General features: G+C 42.4%; 1 protein-coding gene across 1 annotated transcript in view; it reads right to left on the bottom strand.

The window, feature by feature from the left end:
* Positions 1 to 19,965, bottom strand: part of LOC103177850 (NAD(P) transhydrogenase, mitochondrial) — a 56,182-nt gene that overhangs the window by 21,585 nt on the left and 14,632 nt on the right. Inside the window, exons 6-12 of the mRNA XM_007892213.2 lie at positions 19,298 to 19,386; positions 10,931 to 11,118; positions 8,861 to 8,994; positions 6,650 to 6,841; positions 5,627 to 5,780; positions 2,276 to 2,437; positions 124 to 234 (exon numbers count right to left, since the gene is read on the bottom strand). Of these exons, the coding sequence (XP_007890404.2) occupies positions 124 to 234; positions 2,276 to 2,437; positions 5,627 to 5,780; positions 6,650 to 6,841; positions 8,861 to 8,994; positions 10,931 to 11,118; positions 19,298 to 19,386 (1,030 nt within the window). The remainder of the gene's footprint in view (positions 1 to 123; positions 235 to 2,275; positions 2,438 to 5,626; positions 5,781 to 6,649; positions 6,842 to 8,860; positions 8,995 to 10,930; positions 11,119 to 19,297; positions 19,387 to 19,965) is intronic.

Below are 19,965 nucleotides of genomic sequence, written 5' to 3' on the forward strand. Positions count from 1 at the left end.
ATGCACATGTCATGAACCAAATTATATACTGTATCCCAAGATATTATTTCCTAAAAGAAATCTATCTAATTTGCTTTTGAAAGAATCAACACTTTAAGAAAAAGGGTCCCAAGGAGTTCTTACCAGCAATGTTAATGGAGGAGATGAAGGCTGCCATCAGAGCGAGGGTATGTGCAGTGCTGCTCGGGAGATAACTTCCCCCCATCAGGGCCAATCCTCCAACTGCAGTTAAACCTATTGGGGGGAGAAGAGAAGTTGGAAGGGAAAGTTTGAGAAGGAAATATGAGAGCTTTCAGCCACTTTGCCCTCTCTGTAAATATCTCCTCCTCACTCCCCCTCTCTCTCTGTTTTCAAAACACATTTGTGGAACACTGCTGTGCACAATTGGCTGCTGCGTTTCGCCCACAAAATATACAGCCAATTCACTTTACAGTATATTCTGTGAAGTGCTTTGAGACGTCTCGAAGATCTAAGGTGCTACATCAGATGCAAGGATTATTATTGTTATATCTCTTTCACTACGTCCTCAGCCACTTCTCACCTAGATATTTCCGGAAAGAGCAGTGTGTAAAGTGGCTGAAAGCTCTCATATTTCCCCGCTGAACTCCCACACTGCCCAGACTCCCACCATCTCTGTAAAGCGCACGTCATTGAGAAGGCGATATATCAAATGAAAGGAGTATTATTACTATAGTATACCCATGAAATAAAAGAAAGCAAATTCTTGAAGCTTCTCCGGAAATATGGTGCTAGAGTAATGTTGGTTATTTTCTCAGATTACAAGTATCTTTTGGTATGTAAAAGTAAGCATGCAACCTGTCAGGATGTACAAAACATCCCCAGGCTACAATAATTCAAAAGTTGTTGAATGAGTGTTGCACCCGGCCATCCTCACTGGGACAGAAGGAGATTGCCTTGCTCAACAGATGGAAATACAGACAGTAAAACAGCTGGAATGAATTACTGTGAAGAATGATATTGGCCAGGACACTAGACTTTTTCAAGAAACTGCTTCATACTGCTACAGGGAAATAAAAATAATTCTTACATTTGATACAGCACCTTTCACATTGGGAGGACATCTCAAAGCACAAGTATATACTGTAAAGTAGAGTGACTGTGGGTGAACAGTATGGTTGATATTCTGAAAGGGTAAGACTAAATGGTTCTAAGGGTCATTCTTCATCTAAACCAAGCCTGTGACTGCAGACATTCCTACCTCATAACATAAACTAAATTGTCACACAAGGTGAACATGTTGAAAAAAAGTCACTTTGCCTCAAGAACATTTCCAATTTTACAGTATTGCAGAATGAACATGAGTCATTTGGTGTACAGCTCAACCAAAACTTCATAGCCTATATCTATTCCCATACCGTGGAGTCCTGTAGCTCAGTGGTTAGAGCACTCGCTTTGCAAGTGAGAGACCTGAGTTCAATTCCAGGCAGAGGGCGAAACCTTGGGCAAGTTTCCTTACTCCACACAGAGCCTAATAATAATCCCTCCAACACCAAAAACAATAATAAATTGGTCATTTTCAATCTACGACTGTTTGTGGGACATTGCTGTGCGCAATTGGCTGCCACTGTCGCCCACAAATATACAGTCAATTCACTTTACAGTATATTCTGTGAAGCGCTTTGGGACATCCTCCTGACGTGAAAAGCGCTATATCAAATGCAAGGATTATTATTATTATATACCAGGATTCGCAAGAATATCACCCTCATCCTCACAAGACTTCACTGGCTCCCTCCCCATCTCCTAGCAGGATGACTAAGATCCTCAATTAACTTTAAAATGTTCCTGGTCCCAAGCCCCAGTCTACCTCTGTGATCAGTATCTCTTGTTGTCCTACTCCCTCCATTCCACCAACTCTGGCCTGCTCTACATCTCTTTTCCTCTTAACATTAGTGGAAGAGAACACAAAATACAGTCAATCCACTTTAAAGGATATCCTGTAAAGCCATCTTGATGGCGTGATAAGGTGCTATATCAAATGGAAAGATTATTAGTATTCAGTGACTTTGCCCTTCTCTCCGGAACGCTCTCCTCCTTGCAGTTTCCTCCTGGCACTATACAAGTACAAGGTCTCAATCCCAAATTTTAAAAGAATTTAGTCAATTTTATTATCCCAGTGCCTAATATGGATTCAAAAAAATCAATCGTATCTTTGCTTTCCATGTTCCCCGCAATGGAATGATACACTAATTTACAGACTCCCTTTCTCCCCACATTAAAACAAACGATCACTGTTCCATTGAATAACACCGACCTGAGATGGCGTTGGTGACTGACATGAGCGGTGAGTGAAGAGCTGGTTTGACGCCCCACACTGTATGATATCCCACAATCCCAGCTAGGCCAAAGGTGGTTACTATCTGAGTGAATTCAGCATTGGGGGCAGAGATCCCCAGACTCATCAGGGTAGCCAGACCTAGAAATAATATACACCATTATAAAACAAAACAAACGTGAGAAGCAAAAACAGAAAGATTAACAACAAGGCTCATGAAAAAAACAGGTTAACCTTTCAGGGATGTCCATTTTGTTACACATATAAAGTAATAGATACGAGATGTAGAGTAACGCAAAAGAGAGAAGAATTGGAAGGAACGATGGCAGTAAATGGAAATCTTCAAATTAACAACAACCCTTAATTCCACACAACAGGACAACTGCTGCCATTCAATCATAACCATGTTCAGTTCACAAACACTAATTATGTTTGAAATAGTTAGCAATGTACTCTCTTAATAAGAACTTGTCTTGTGTGTTTTTGTTGCACATCAAAATGAAGACGAAGTCAAGGCTTCAACTTAGAATAAAATAGCTATCCCCCCCTCCCCCCTTCCCACCCATGGCCACTTGGCAACTGAGCAGATTGCTGGATTGGGAGAAGTTCTGATCACATTCCATGACAATAATAGTTTGCATTGTGACAATAATTAAGTCATCAGAGAGCAGTAAAACCATTAAACATGGAACTCAAATCTGTAGCAACCACAGATATTTGGCATAGACATCTCTGAATTGTAGTGGCTGGCAACTAACTACAATAGAACAGCTGTAGTTGCACACCAAAGTACAACTGCAGCACATTCAGCCAATCCATGTGCCACAAGCTTCATGCACTTTGCACAATGAAGCACATACCAAAAGCTGTAAATTCACTGTTTAAGGATGCAAAGCAAAAACTATTTCCACTGGTGGGTGGGTGGGTAACCCGAAGACACCGATTTAAAATAGTTGTTAAAAGAAGCAGATGGGAGGTGAAGAGAATTTTTTTTCACACAGCAAGTTGTTCGGATCTGGAATGTATTGCCTGAAAGGGTGGTGGAACCTGATTCAATAACAACTTTTAAGAGAAGTAGATAATTTTTAGGGGAGGACAAGGGGAGAGCGCGGGGGAGTGGGATTGATTTGGATGGCTATTTTCAAAGAGCTGGCACAGACACGATGGGCCCAATGGCCTCCTCCTGTGCTGTATAATTCTATGAAAGCAACATCTAATTGTTGGCAGCTGTAAACATGCACCCAGAACAGTTCAGGATTTTTTTTTATTAAATATATAAATGTGCACTGATTTTAACATTTTATTTTCAAAGGGGGAAAAAATAACATTTTACTCATTCCATTTAACTCTCAATTCTGCAGATTCAACTTGTCTATGCAACAAAAAAAAGTTGCAGTTAAATACTATGAACTAAAATTAAAAGAGGAGTTGGTTGTGATAAATCGGTTTCTGCTGCTTTGACCTCCAGGCAAAACACTTGCATGGTTTCTCTTTGCATGAAGTTACAACCAGTCACAACCTCTTTGGCGGCTTTCAAGGACTGTGGGAAACTGTGCAGGAAAGTTTATGTCTTTAGACTAACCATTTCCTGATTTCTGGTTTCACAGGAGTTCAAAACAATTACATTTTATATGGAAGCCACTCACTCATACCTTAAAAAAAACCTCAGGCAAAATAGATCATTCCAATAAAAGTTGCAGGTTTAATCCTTTCCAGTTAAGGACTTTCCTCTAGATCAGCGATATCAAGAGGACAATTAGAGCCGAGATGTAGAAACCAAAACTGCCCTGGCCTCTTCCTTCCTTCCCGTTTCCCATTAGAGCCTTCACAAACAAAGCACTGAACTTACTTTCTAGGGCATTTCTTCCAACCTCTCCCCTATACCCAGGGATACATTTCTCGTAGTCAAGACAAGCGTCCATTTTAATGTTCCTTCTGTGCACTGATTATTCAGACTCTAAAGTTCAGGGCATTCTTTTTGCAAGCAAGTAAAGCAGAGAATGAACCACCAGAAGACTGAAAACAGGCGAGTTGTTAATGAAAGTTATTCAAGTTTTCTTTTTAATTCGGGGAAGGGGGGAGGAGAGCAGAGACAGGGATGAGCTAACTAATATGACAAAAGGTCTCATACTGAAGAAAGACTGAGCACAATTCAAAAAATTGGAAATAGTTATTTACTGATTAGATCTCAGGAAACTTTAGATTGCATTTAGTGAAGCAAACAGAAGGTTAAGGAAGGCATTGCCAGTTAAAAATCAAAGATGCCATATTGAATATATTCCCTTGCAATGAACCTATGTAAAATATCTGAACCAGGTTTGATCAGGACAATTGTAATAGTGCATTGAAAAGACTATGATGGATAGAAATAAAAAAAGGATTCTACATTATGCTATGGTACCAAAAAAAGGGAATAGATTCCTTTAAAAAAAATAGAAGCAAGAAAATATGATGGCACAGGATGCTGATACCCCACTGAGATACAAAAGCGAAAGTAGCAAATGAATATTTTTTCTCGAGAACACTCTAAAATACCAGGCAGTACCCCAAGTCATCTTAGTCTGTTCATGGGCCCCAGTGTTAAGAGGTTTGAGAGGATTGTAAACCACATTCTTGGCAGGGATCAGTGTGCGGGTTGGGAAGGCATCAAGGAGGGATGTGAAGAATACAGAGCCAGGGAAATGAAGCTCAAGTTCAGATCATCCATATTACAGGCAGATTGGGATCAGTTCAGCAGCCTGCTCAAATATTTAGCATGTTGAATGGACTCAGGTGTCCATGTTATGGATTCCTCCCTCCACCCCCACCCAATGCTGTTCTGAAGGGCAACATCTTTGACGCTGGATCTCAAGGCTTCAAGCATTGAAGATAGATTTCTTATTGCAAAAGGGATTAAGGATATGGGAATAAGGCAGGGTTATGGTATTAGCTGGAGTTAGATTAGAAGATCAGCCATGATTGAATGGCGGGGCAGGCTCGAAGGGCCGAATAGCCTACTCCTGCTCCAACATGTTATGTTATGTTCAATTTCACAATTGAAAATTTCTACAAATATATAAATTACATATGCATATAAATTGAGGCACATCATTTTTTCAAAGCTTTAGAATTAGTTAGAATCTTAAAAATTAGGAGAACACCAGATTGCAAAAGAGCAGTCTCACACAATACTATTCCCAATATGGATTAAGTAGATACTGCAGGGCAATAGTACTTTGACAGGAAACATTCAGTTCTGCACTGAAATAGTCCACTACTTTGAGGAATTCCATAAAATGTTGACAAAGTTTGCAACTTTGTTTCTATGAATACTCTGCTAGCCATACTCACCTCCTGTGTAAAGGGAAGCTGTGGTCAATGTCTTATTGAAGGGAGAGATTGCTGCTTCCTTCGCAGCCTCCAACTCTGCCACTTTCGGTGGTTTTGGGGGAGCACTGACAGGGGCATTTTGAGGTGGCGGTGCTGGGAAGATCAACTTCCCGTCCTGTCAATGTAGAAATAGAAAAATAAGCTTGCAAACAAAACAGAGGTGTTCTATACACAGAGAGATTACTTGCTCATTACCTGGATAGCAGGAAGACATAACTTTATTCTGGTTATTTCTCAGCTAGGTCTAAAATCTGTGCGTTTTAGGAACTTGGTTGCACTGTGTATTCTGCCTTTCATTTACCAGGACCAAGGCTCAAATCCAGTTTGAACAACCGAGCACACACAATTATTTATTATAACAATGGGTACAGTCATCAACAACAACAACAACAAGATTCCATTTATAGAGCGCCTTTCACGTCGGGAGGACGTCCCAAGGCGCTGTACAGTTGGGTCAGGACCCGAGCAGGGGGGAAATGGTCAGGGTGAGGGGAGGGAAGGGAGGGAGCGAGGAGGGGGTAGAGAGTCGAGAGGGGAGCTGAAGGCACAGTCAAAGAGAAAAGTCTTGAGAGGAGGAAAGGGAGGAGGCAATGCGAAGGCACTGGGGGATAGAGTTCCAGAGCCTAGGGGCTGAGAGGCTGAAGGCCCGGCCACCGATGGTAGGGCGGTTGGGGCGGGGGGTATGCAGCAGACCGGAGCCAGAGGAACGGAGGGTACGGGCAGGAAGGTAGGGGGATAGTAGGTCAGAGAGGTAGGAGGGAGCAAGGCCATGAATGGCCTTGTAGGTGAGGATGAGGATCTTGAATTGGGATCTCTGGGGGATGGGGAGCCAGTGGAGGCAAGCAAGGGTGGGAGTGATGTGAAACAAACAGCAATTCACCAGAAAGAAATCAGACCAGCCAGATCGAGTACAGTGGTGTTTTCCAGTCCTGCACACCCCAGGCTTTCCATTTCAACACAGGTCTTGAATAGTCCAGCACTCACCTTCATCACCACTGTCCCTCTAATCACGTGGTCCATTGTGCCGTAATCAAAGTCGTCTTTGGGGTTGAAGTAGAAGTTCTCCTGGTCGGGGCTGATGGCTTTCAGCAGTTTGGTGATATTGTTGGAATACAAGGTGCTGGCCTGAGAAGCCAATTGACTCGGAAGGTCCGTGTGGCCAATGTGAGTCACTCCCTTCAGAGATTTTATTTAGAAAACAAAGAAAAAACTTTTAACAAGTAATGAACAGTTTTTTTTCTTATGCAAGCGATACAATAGTGTCAACAGGGTTGACTTGATTTGATTTTTAAGATGACAGGGGTGAAAAATTACACCAAACAACATGGGACAGAAAGAGGCCATTCGGCCCAACCAGTCCATGTTGGGGTTTATACCCACACGAGCCCCTGCTCCTCCTATTCCCTTCTCCCTCATATATACATCAAATTTCTCAGAGAGATGATTTGTTTCTGATCCACTCAGTTCTATCATCAAGATCCAAGATGTCACAAGATGTCCTCGCTGCTGTTCTAGCAGAATAGACACAATGAGGAGTGTTATAAGTTTACTTACCCATGGTGAAATATTCATGCGAATTCTGACCGATAATACCATAATAATCCTTATATTTGGTACATATCGAGAGGACATCTCAAAGCACTTCATAAGATACTGTGAAGTGGAGTAATTCTTTTTTTCTTCAGATGCCCTCAATTACATAATAATCCTTGCATTTGAAATAGCACCTTATAATTAAATAATTAATCCTTGCATTTGATATAGCGCTTTTCACGTCTTCTAGACGTCTCAAAGCGCTTCACAGAATATAGTGTAAAGTGAATTGATTGTATATTTGTGGATAAAAAGCGGCAACCAATTGCACACAGCAGTGTCCCACAAACAGTGGTGGATTGAAGTGACCAATTTAGTACTGTTTCTTTTCTTGAGGGATTATTATCAGGCGCGTGGAGTAAGGAAACTTGCCCAAGGTTTCACCGTGCCGGGAATCCAACCCGGGTCTCTCGCTTGCGAAGCGAATGCTCTAACCACTAAGCTGCAGGACTCCACATCACGTCTTCAAGACGTCTCAAAGCGCTTCACAGAATATAATGTAAAGTGAATTGACTGTATATTTGTGGGCAAAACGCAGCAGCCAATTGCGCACAGCAATGTTTTGTGGGTGAAATTATTATTTTTATTTTATTTTTGAAGGGATTTTCAACGTAAGATTAAGTTATTAACATAAAACGACAGATTTTTTTTAAAGCAATCCTTTTCATTGCTTGTTAATTCCATAATTAAGAACACAGATAATTTCCTCTGGACTGATGTCACTTTACAAATTTTCAAAAGATTTTTAAAAAAACATTTAATATGGTTTTATAATACTTACAAGTTCCCTCAGCTTTTTATGAGAATCCGAGGTTATATTATTTCGCCATTGGAAACAGTAATTTTACCAGTTATAAGAAACATTCATCACAGAAGGAAACATTTGGGGGAAGTTAGTCACAGAAATGTACGCTAGTCAAACCAGATTAAGCCAATAAATGTACTGAGTAATATTAACAATATTATGCTTTGATCCAGAATTCAGACTTAACAAGGCTTGTGCTTGGACAAAATGTGAGGTCAAACAGCAGGCCAACTTCAGTACTCAGTGGTTAGAGCACTCGCTTTGCAAGTGAGAGACCTGAGTTCAATTCCAGGCAGGGCGAAACCTTGGGCAAGTTTCCTTACTCCACACAGAGCCTAATAATAATCACTCCAAAAAACCAAAAACAATAATTAAATTGGTCATTTTTCAATCTACGACTGTTTGTGGGCGCAATTGGCTGCCGCGTTCGCCCACAAATATACAGTCAATTCACTTTACAGTGTGTTCTGTGAAGCGCTTTGGGACGTCCTCCCGACGTGAAAAGCGCTATATCAAATGCAAGGATTATTATTATTATTATTATTATTTACAAACTACTGTTCTCACAAAGACATGTGCTGGATAAAGTCTTTACAAACGTAGCCATTTCACTCACAAATACCTATTAATTACAACAGATTAGGAATATATGCATTTCATCCACAGAGTACACAAGACACTATACTTTACAGTAAATCCTGTGAAGAGCTTTGAGATGTCCTTCCAACATGAAAGGCACCATATCAAACATACGAATGGTTATTATTAGATTATCATAATTACTGGAAGTCCGGTACCTTATGAACATAAATCTCTCCAGGCTTGGTGGTTTCAATGTTCCCTCCAGCTTCAGCTGCGAGATCCACAACCACAGATCCATCCTTCATTGACTCAATCATATCCTTGGAAATCAACAAAGGAGCTTTCTTGCCTGCAAAAATATTATACAAGGTGTCTATTTATGCAAGTATTATTGTTGGAATTGCTGACTTGTGCAATAGATGTTAATTTCAGACAAACATACAGGTTTATTTTATTACAATACAAAATTACATTTTCTAAAGCGTTTATCACCTCGGGAGGACATCCCAAGGCGCTGAACAGTTAGGCATTAGGACCCGAGTGGGGGCCAGGGATTGGGATCAGGAAGGGTGGAGGGCTGAGAGGGTGGCCGAAGGCACAGTTGAAGAGGAGGATCTTGAGAAGTGCCTTTAAGGAGGCAAGGGAGAGAGTGAGGCGAAGGTAATGTGGGTTGTAGTTCCAGAGGGTGGGGGCAGAGAAGCTGAAGGCCCGATGGGGGACATAGAGCAGGTCAGAGCCTGATGAGCAGAGGGAGCAGACAGGTTGATATGAGGTTAGTAGGTTGGAGAGGAGGAGGGGGCAAAGTCATGGAGGGCCTTGAAGGTGAGGGCGAGGATTTTGAACACTGCCTCAATCCCTCCGCCTTGCCCCCTATCTTCCCTTTCAAGTCCGGCTGAAAACTTTCCTCTTCGACCGTGCTTACGGCCACCTCCCCGCGGCTCGGAGTCAGGCTCCGCCACTGTTAAGACCTCTGAGACACTACCCTGCGTGGAGGGCGCCGTACAAGTGCAAGTCGTTGTTGTTGGTATTGCAGTTTAGCAAATGAAATGATTCTTCAAGGGTGATTGGCGGGTGGAGCAAACTACAAACGCAGATGGTGGAATAATGAACTACAATGGAGCCGAGTTAAAACGTGGTGTTTCGGGATCCATAAAGTTGCAACCCACGCTTTAATGAGGCGTGATAGCCAGGCTCACTGTGCATGCACACGGCTGGCCGGCTGGCTCGCTCCCTTGGACAGGTCTTGCATTGGAAGAAAAATAGTGGACATCCAGGTTATCCAAGCAACGACGATGTCACTTCCTGTTTGTTGCATGTGCGCAGGAAAGCAGGAAGTGGCTTTCGCAGGTGAATGACCTGGAAATCAGCAATTTTAGCTCAAAAGCTGGCCAGCGAGAGCAATCGAGAAAAAAAAATCTAAGCGCACACACCAGTGAATGAGGATGGTCTGACAGACTATTGAGGCCCTGCTATAAGGTGTGCTGAGATTTTATGGGCCACAACTACTGCCTTAAAACACAAATTACACAGAAGACACATCTACTGTTTAGTTTACAGGCAGAAAATATCAACCTCAACATATCAAACCTTACTGGCTGAGGAACATTTAAGCCGTACTTCAGTACTTCTTGTACCAAGAAAAAAAAGTATGAATTGCATTTTAGTTTTCAGTTTTAGTTATTCAATCTCTGAATAACTGCGCCCTGTGTTGACAGGGGTGTACTTTAAACCTTGAGTTTAATTTGTGAGTTTATTTCCCAGGAATCTTGGGATGAGAAGTGTGACGTTTCACCACAGATTTAGATTATCACACGATCGGCCAAAGGTGGGAATTTCACTCGACGATTATCAATCAGCTTCAGGTGCGAATTCTCCTCCCTCCTTGAAGTCGACGTAAGAGTTGACCCAAAGCCGCTGGAGGTCGCTATCTTCGCCCATAAAGTATAGAGTCAATTCACTTTTCATTGTATTCTGTGAAGTTCTTTGAGACGTATCAAATGCAAGGATTATTATTATTATTTAGTCCCAGAGAGCGAGCACCATTGTTTCCAATCGTGAAGAACAGGGTTTCGCGGACTAACTCAACGCGAGTCGAGCTGGTATTGTGCCCTGAAGCGGCCACTCTCCACGATCAAAAACAGCAATAGCAGAACTGAAATCTTCAGGTCTAAACCATTTTGACAAAGGTGGTGGAGATTTTGCCAACAGCTTGCTAACGAAGAAACAAAAGCAGTATACCTTCCCTTACAAGGCCCAACCCAACGTTTCGCACTTTCATATCCTACCAGGAATGAGGGCTGTGCTGATGAGTATGTCTATTTCTCGGCACTGTTTAGCAAATAGCTTCATCTCGGCATCAATGAACTCCTTGGACATCACCTTGGCATATCCTCCTGTACCTTCTCCAGATTCCTTCACCTCGACCTCCAGGGGCTCTGCACCCAGAGACTTAAACTGTTCCAAAGCTTCAGCCCTGCAGAAGAAACCACAAATCAGGTTAAACAAACTTTTCACAATCCACTGCTAAAGCCCTCATTACCCACAAGTTAGACACCAATTCAAAGCAGTGGTATTTTCAAGTATACACCTTGAATGCATCTATAGATTTACATAGAAGGGTACGGCATGGAAACAGGCCATTGGCCCAACTAGTCCAGGTGGTGTTTATACGCCACGTGAGTTTCCACCCATTCCTTACTTTCTCCCATATGCTTCTAGTCCCTCTCACTCATATGTATTTCTAGCTTCCACGGAAATATTGAATAGATTGTTCTGTTTTATCTTTTTGCTGCCGGAGAAAGCAATTAGCTGATATTAAAATCCCCCCAAGGAGAGACAGGTTACATGTAAAGTGTGTGGTGGTGGTGGGGGAGGGGGAGGAGGAAAGAGAATAGAGCCTTTACTGCTTCAAACTTTCCTGCTGAGCACTGAAGCTCCAGTTTGTTTTAGAACATACTTTGTCCATAAGCACAAGCTACAGAGCTTAGCGCAGTATGCGGTCTCTCCTCAGAGCAGAGATAATTCAACAATCTGTATGACAAGCTGTTTGTCTTAAATTGAGATTTGCCCATCAGCAGTCCAAGGTAACATGTGCGAGAGATCTGAACAAAGCTCAACATCAGAGCAAAGATCTGCTGATCAAGTCTTTCATAGGAGGTTAACCTGAGCGTCATCTCCTGCGGGACCAACTTTCTCATTTGATATCATTTGACATCCTACAAGTATACATTTGAACTCTGGTACCTCGAGCACAACACAGCTCATCAAAAACAAAACATAACATAACATGTAGGAGCAGGAGTAGGCCATTCGGCCCTTCGAGCCTGCCCTGCCATTCAATCATGGCTGATCTTCTAATCTAACTCCAGCTAATAACCTGACCCTGCCTTATCCCCACATCCTTAATCCCTTTTGCAATAAGAAATCTATCTATCTCAGTCTTGAATATGTTCAAGGACTGAGCGTCAACAGCCCTTTGGGGCAGTGAGTTCCATACATTCACCACCCTTTGAGTGAAGAAGTTCTTCCTCAAACTCAGTGCGAAAGGACTGGCCTCTGATTTTAAGGTTGTGACCCCTGGTTTTAGTTTCTCCAACCAGGGGAAACAATCTCCCACTATCTACTCTATCATGCCCTTTGATGATCTTATAGATTTCTATAAGATCCCCTCTAATTCTTCTATATTCTAGAGAATATAGGCCCAAATTGGTCAGCCTATCCTCGTAACTCATCCCCTTCATCCCTGGTACTAACCTAGTAAATCTATGCTGCACCCCCTCCAAGGCAAGTACATCCTTCCTTAAATAAGGAGACCAAAACTGCACACAGTATTCCAGGTGTGGTCTCACCAGGGCCCTATACAGTTGCAGCAAGACTTCCCTACTCTTATACTCTAATCCTTTCATAATGAATGCTAACATACCGTTCGCCTTCCTAATTGCTGCTGCACCTGCAGACTAACTTTCTGTGATTGGTGTACAAGGACACCCAAGTCCCTCTGGACACTAACACATTCCAATCTCTCCCCTTCTAAAAAATAACCCGCTCTACTGTTTTTGCTACCTAGGTGGATGACTTTGCACTTCCCTACATTATACTTCATCTGCCACCTACCTGCCCAATCACCTAACCTATGTATGTCGCGCTGCATTTTTTGAATGTCATCCTCTGTGTTGACCCTTCCTCCTAGTTTTGTGTCATCCGCGAATTTAGATATATTAAATTTGATGTCCTCATCTAGATCGTTGATGTAGATGGTAAATAGCTGAGGCCCAAGGACTGATCCTTCTGGCACTCCACTAGTCACATCCCGCCAATCTGAAAAGGACCTGTTTATCCCTACTCTTTGTTTTCTACCCGTTAACCATTCCCCAATCCACGTTAATATGCTCCCCCCAATTCCACGGGCCCCTATCTTTTGGATTAACCTTTTATGTGACACCTTATCGAATGCCTTCTGGAAGTCCAAATAGACCACATCCACTGATTCACCCTTATCTAGTTTACTCGAAATATCCTCAAAAAATTCTATGAGATTTGTCAAACATGACTTCCCTTTTGTAAAGCCATGTTGACTTGGCCTAATTATATTGTGCTCTTCTAAATACCGCACGACCACATCTTTAATGATTCTAAACATTTTTCCTATCACTGATTGTAGACTAAGTGGCCTATAGTTCCCCATCTTTTCCTTTCCACCTTTTTTAAATAGCAGTGTGACATTTGCGATCTTCCAATCCATGGGGACTGTTCCAGAATCCAAGGAATTTTGGAAGATCAGACACAAGGCCTCCACTATCTCATAAGCTACCTCTTTTAAAACCCTGGGATGCAAACCATCCGGACCAGGGGATTTGTCACTTTTTAGTGCTAACAGTTTCCCTAGCACCAATTCTCTACTAATGAAAATTTCCCTAAGTTGCTCCCTGTCCTTATCCCTTTGGTGCATCTCTATTGTTGGCAGACTTGTTGTGTCTTCTAGGGTGAAAGCAGATGCAAAGTACCCATTTAGGGACTCTGCTATGTCCTTATCCCCATTACAACTTCTCCTGTCTCTGACTGAAGTGGACCTACATTTACCCTCAATAGCCTATTCCTCTTAAAGTATTTGTAAAAACTTTTACAATCAGACTTAAAGCTAGCTTACCCTCATACTTTTTTAGGTTTTTTTTGCTGGTTTCTTAAACTCCCAATCTTCGGATTTGCTGCTTTTCTTGGCAGTTTTATAAGCTTTTTCTTTTAATTTGATGCTTTCCCTAACTGTTCTAGTTAGCCACGGATGAATTGCTTTCCCTGTGGTACTCTTATTCCGCAAGGGAATATGCGACCGCTGAGAATTATGTACTACATCCTTAAATATTTGCCACTGTTGGTCTACATTTTTACCTCTTAATCTTATTCTCCAGTCCATTTTACCTAAATCTTTCCTCATACCTACAAAATTAGCCTTATTTAAATTCAGAATACTTGCCTCGGATTTAGCTATATCCCTCTCTAACTTAATGCAGAATTCAATCATATTGTGATCACTCTGCCCTAGAGGAGTCTTAATACCTACACTGCCAACTAGCCCTGTTTCGTTACACAGAACAAGGTCTAGGATGGCCTGTCCCCTAGTTGGTTTCTCGGCATGCTGCTCTAGAAAGTTACCTCTCATATACTCAATGAGCTCTTCTTCTAACCTACTTCCAGGAAAACCAGGTTAAAGCATGTGGTACCTGCTGTCTAAACAACTATTCCTCGTCACCCAATGGAAAAGGTTCCCAGAAAATTATCTACCATCCAGCAATAATCTGTAAACTGATGTTAATGGGGGAGGGGGAAAGAGACACAAATATGGGTAGAGGGCTTCAGCCAACTCCAATCATTAATTCTGTTGCAATGTTGTAACCTTGGAGGGTGGGGGAGGGAGGGGTTGACTTTAGTGCAAATTCTATCCAGTGTTGGTAAAACATCTGTCCACTGCCCGTCAGGCAAGCCACTGAAAGTTGGGTGGAAAACTGGTGTGGATTTTCCACTGTTCATATTTATTTGAACGGCAAAACTTTTGGTCGTCAAAAGCTGCAGCAATAGTTTTTAAGTGGAGCTCAATATTAAATAAGGCAAAGACTGGAAAAGAAAATCACAGTGGACACATTTAAAAAAAATATATACTATATATAAAAAAAACTGATAAGGATTTGACTCTGAATCCACCATTTGAAAACCATATTTGGGGGGGGAAAAACACAAAGACACAAATTGGCCAGCAGAGATAGCTCTGTGCACTCAGTGGCAATGCAGAACTGGGGACTCTAGTTTAATGGTATGATTCGTGCCAGGAAAGAAAGTGAGCATTCTGTTAAAATGTGCAACAAGAGGCATGACTGATATCCTTAGTTACAAGGGCAATTTCACTACAAAACCAAACAATTTTGTCTTGCTAACAACAACAAATCATTTATATGTAGAGCCTCTCATGTCCTGTAGACTTCCCAAGGCGCTGGATAGTCAAGGGAAAGTTGACGTAATGCATTGTGCAACCTTGTTCTATTACAAATCATTTTGCAACAAGCACGCAACTCATACACATATTGCAATATCAAACACTTCCTTGCTAAGAAATAAAGACAAAGCTAATAGAATCAATCGACAGAAGTTTTCATTCTAAACCTAGAAAAGTTTTGCAGCAAAGAAAAATATCTGGATTGCTCTCGTTCATTCTCTTGTCTTTGTTCTTTCTACTACACATTACTACCACCTCTGCCTCCCTCGCCAAAGCTAAAACCTCTTTCCATCCCAAGGTCATCCTGGAGGCAAAGGAGAACCTCAAAGATCCTCTATCTCTCTCAAAGCCTCTTCTCCACCTTGTGCTAGTCTGGCTCAGTTGGTAGCACTCTCGCCTCTTGAGTCAAAAGCTTGCAGGTTCAAGCCCCGTACATCAGGACTGAAACTCATTGTGTAAGATGACACTCCAATACAGCGCTGGTGTGCACTATTCAAAAAAAGGGAGTTTCTCACGAATGTCTTGGCCAACAATCCCCCAGATAAATTGATCATCTGTTTGTGGGACACTCCTGTGCCCAACTGGGCTGCCGCATTCGCCTACAAATTTACAGTCACTCCACTTTATAGTATAACAACAATTTAGTAAATTCAGTGAATCGCTTTGGGACATCCTCCCGAAGTGAAAGGTGCTAATACTATTATTATTAATATTCTTATCTCTGATACCAAATATGAAGAGGTCATGGACTTCCTCGTGAAAAAAGCAACAAAATCTGGCTTCCCTGCATCGTCTTCTTCCTGCCCTCAATCAATCCTACCCCCTTGTCCAAACCCCGACAGTCAACCTGTTTCACATTTCCATTTGTGCCACACACTTGGCTTGCAAAAAAAAAACAACTGATATCGTCACCTTCAAACATCTCATATATCAGGGCAAAACCTTGAACTATAGTTGGGGGAAAAATCACAATGATACACAGACCAAGAAAAACAGCACAGCACTCTTTATGTTTAATGATCTGTGCAGGTGTTTGTCCACGGGACTGTATTCGCATTCGGAAACATTGGTGTTGAGCACCACCTATTGGCTGCTGAAACTTACTGCACTCCTGAGGGACATTGTGAAACACTATACGAAGGGACCAAATAGCCAGAGACAGACATAGGACAGCAAAGTCATAACCAGAGATTGAGACAGAACTGAACAAACTTAGTGGGGCACAAACCCCACAGAGTCGTGAATCATGAGAGAGTCAGATCAAGCACTGTGACCACAGGACAGTCAGGTGAGCGAGCATTTGTGTGTGTGTGTGTCTATAGGTCCATGACTCTGTTATTCCTGCCTCGGAGCTGATGGAGAATAGCATGAGGGTAGGAACACAATGCTCACAAAAGGATTTCTTCTCTCCTCCCCCCCCCCCCCCCCCCCCCCACGCATACAGTGAAATAAAATCCCACATCAGTTCATTTGAAACCACACGGTACAACACCGGCAAGTATAAGTCAGACAGAATATAACATGCGGCTACACCTAATGTGCCTCAATCTTGCTAACAATCAAAGCCACAATCACCAAACGGGCTTGATGGCAGGAGCAGCGTAAAGCTTACCCTACTCATTAACATGGGCACAGGATTTTTAAGAACACAACATTATGAGCGGTTGGAAGGATGCACAGACTGCATGCTTCACTCAATGACATTGCTCTTCTCAATCAGTTACAACTAACACACTACAGCTTAAATGTTCCCCAGTACATAAGTCGGCGAAATTATACATTTTTAAACTATTTATCTGGTTTTGCAATCAGTTCCTTGGTTCTACCAAGTTGTAACGATGGAGTTAAACAGCCAGCGACTGGTGTGGTTGGCAATGTTTAGCGACAGGAAAGACTTGCAGCTGTTTCACTTTGTTTAATATTTACTACACAGAAACATATAAATTACAGTGTTTGACTGTCACAGTCTTTTTATACAAAAAAAAATTAATTAACTGACTTTTTAAGGCCCTACTTGGGGAAAAGCATGAAATATTAGCAAATGAGCTTCCAGGAAAAGAAAACTATAAACTTGATGGACTTTGGTCTTCTTTCCTCCAGCAAATTCTTATGTTCCTGTCAATTCATGTGTTTCGGGATTATGAAAGGCATTGATTGCACAGTCCACGTTAAAATACACTCAGATTTTCACCATGTATCCAAAGTTGATATACTTTTTGAATGACAATTCTTTCAAGATAATCTCTGTTCATCATCACTTGATAAACACCGCCTCATTTTACACTTCATCTGTGCCAGTCTGCTCAGTCCCTTAGTAGCGGTATTTTACAAGGTCCCCTCCTCCCCTCACCCACACCCAACCAGGGCTGCTTGTCTCAAATTATATCATATCCTGTTCAATACAGTTGGCATCAATTGTTGAAAGCTGAATCAAATCTGCAGCTATCATTAATGCTAATATTTGTTCCACATTTATAACTGGGGAATGCCACAAAAAAAATGCAAAGAAATGTTTTCTCGTGATAGCAATTGTCGCGTTAGATCCTAGGGAGTGAAGACCCCGACTCATCTAACCGTGAAAATCCCTTCAGTTTTCCTCTTGCAATTCAGGACATCTCCTGACCCTACTGCAGAGTAAACCCCATTACAATGCAAATCTTTACAATACCAGTCTGGTAAAATACGGTTGCACTGCAGACCCTGTTCACTGAGCTACAAACGCACAGACAGCCCTTTTCCTGCGCAAAGGCCCTTCTTTTATGCAAAAATGGCCGATTTCCATGTCATTAGGTCACCACAGACACAGACTGTTGTGTCTTGTTATAACTTGGGCTGGGATATTATGGATTCCAGCCACCATGTTATAATGAGGCTCCACTGTAACCACATTCAGTTTCCTTCTACAATACAAATTTACCCATTCATCACATCCAGGCTCGACTATGCAAACTCCGCTTGTCGGCCCCCCCAACTCCTCCCTCAACAGGCTGCAGATCATCCAAAACTCTGCAGCCCGTGTCCACTGACTTCCCATCACACAGAGGATACAGTTCAAGATCCTGGTCCTCACCTTCATAGCCCTCCACCCCTTGCTCCTCTCTTCCTCTGCAACCTCCTAACACCCGACCAACCTGTCCACTTCTTCCGCTGAGCGAGCTCGGGCCTGCTTCACATTTCCTGCCTCGCCTGCGAGCAAGCCTTCAGCCACTGTTCCCACCCTCTGGAACTCCATCCCGCAGTCCCTCTGCCTTGCCTCGTTCAAGACCCTCCTCATCGACCATGCCTTTGCACTAAATACTATGAAGCTCTTTGAAACGTCCTCCCAAGGCACAAGAACACAACTCAGCTCGCTATCTGCTGTGTAACCAGGCTACCCTGTCATGAAAGGTTTTCCAGTAACAGCCATACTTGTACAGCGCCGTTTATGTAAAATAACATCTCGAGGTGGTAGGGGCAACTCTGGATGACATAAAGAAATACACATTGAAAGCAACTTTTTAAAAAGTTGGATAACACAAATGTCAAATACCCTTATTGTTACACTGGGATGAATGTCTTGCGTCCTCCCAGAGAGCTTGTTCAAAAATAAGAGATAGGCTTGAGGATTTAAATTTTCCTATCGGGCCTGCGCAACGGGAGGTGACATCAAAATATCACGAAGAATTCCTTTTGATTGCTTTGCAGACTTTAATGTGTCCACACTTGGCCAACCAACCGAAAACAATTAAAAACTCTACCTCTGGGTAATTTTTAGGTGTCAATTCTAAGTTATCAGTATAGCGCAGTCTCGTGATAACACCCTTTTTATAGCGAGTATTCAGGTATAATGTGGTTGCAGTGTGGACCCACCCCAGTCCTGGGTGCGGGCTGGCTTTCACGCTAAAATGGCCAACTTATGAGGTTGCCCCCGATATCACTTCCCGTTTGTTGCGCACGAGCAAAGCAGGAAGCAATGTCAGCGGCTGCCCAATGACCTGGGAGTCAACCTGTTTTTTAAGCAAAGGAACTGGCACAGGGAGCAAGCTACCCGGCTGAACACATGCACAGCACAACCGACCTACGAGCCTTGCTGCAGCATAGCTTGGTACTTTATGGGGCCTAACTACTGCGTTATAACAAGTCACTACTGTATCACAGCCTCTTCCGTGGGAAAATAAAGTCACTGTACCTGGTGTCAAATCCTCTCACAATGGCTCCCATTGATTTTGCAGAACCTGCTGCAGCCAGACCAGCAACACCACCACCAATAATGAGCACCTACGTCATGAGATAAAGAGTCAATGGTGCAAACATTCATGTACCCATTTTACATTTATACAGCATCTTTAACGTTAAGGGGTATCACAAAGCGTTTAACACTGCTCACTGGCACCCATACAAGGTGGGGAGATGGTGAGAGCCGTAGACAGTAAAGAGAACCCAAAGACACCCAAAGTCAGAGGGACAACATGGATTTGTGAAAGACAAGATGTGCTCAATAAAGTTAATTGAACAATTTTGCTTTAAGAGAAAGTCATCTAGTGGAATGCAGGGAATAAAGTGAATGCAATTAATGTTGTAAATTTTGATTTTTAAGAGTTTCATATGGTGTCGCATAAAAGACTGGTTGAGAAAATCAGACACATGGTATTAAGGTATTAATGGTATTAAACCGTACTTTGCGGTGAATCCTTCGAGTTGTACTCCCAACCTTAAAGGGGATATGTCAAATGTAACAATATTTATTCAAATTCCACGTGTGATTTTTGTTCAAAGAAATATTGCATCCGTGCTTACGGTCACCTCCCCCTTCCCTCTCCCCCTGGCTCGTGGTCAAACTCTGCCACTGTTAAGCGC

Source organism: Callorhinchus milii, unplaced genomic scaffold (assembly GCF_018977255.1).
Source record: "Callorhinchus milii isolate IMCB2004 unplaced genomic scaffold, IMCB_Cmil_1.0 Scaffold1, whole genome shotgun sequence".
NCBI lineage: Eukaryota > Metazoa > Chordata > Chondrichthyes > Chimaeriformes > Callorhinchidae > Callorhinchus > Callorhinchus milii.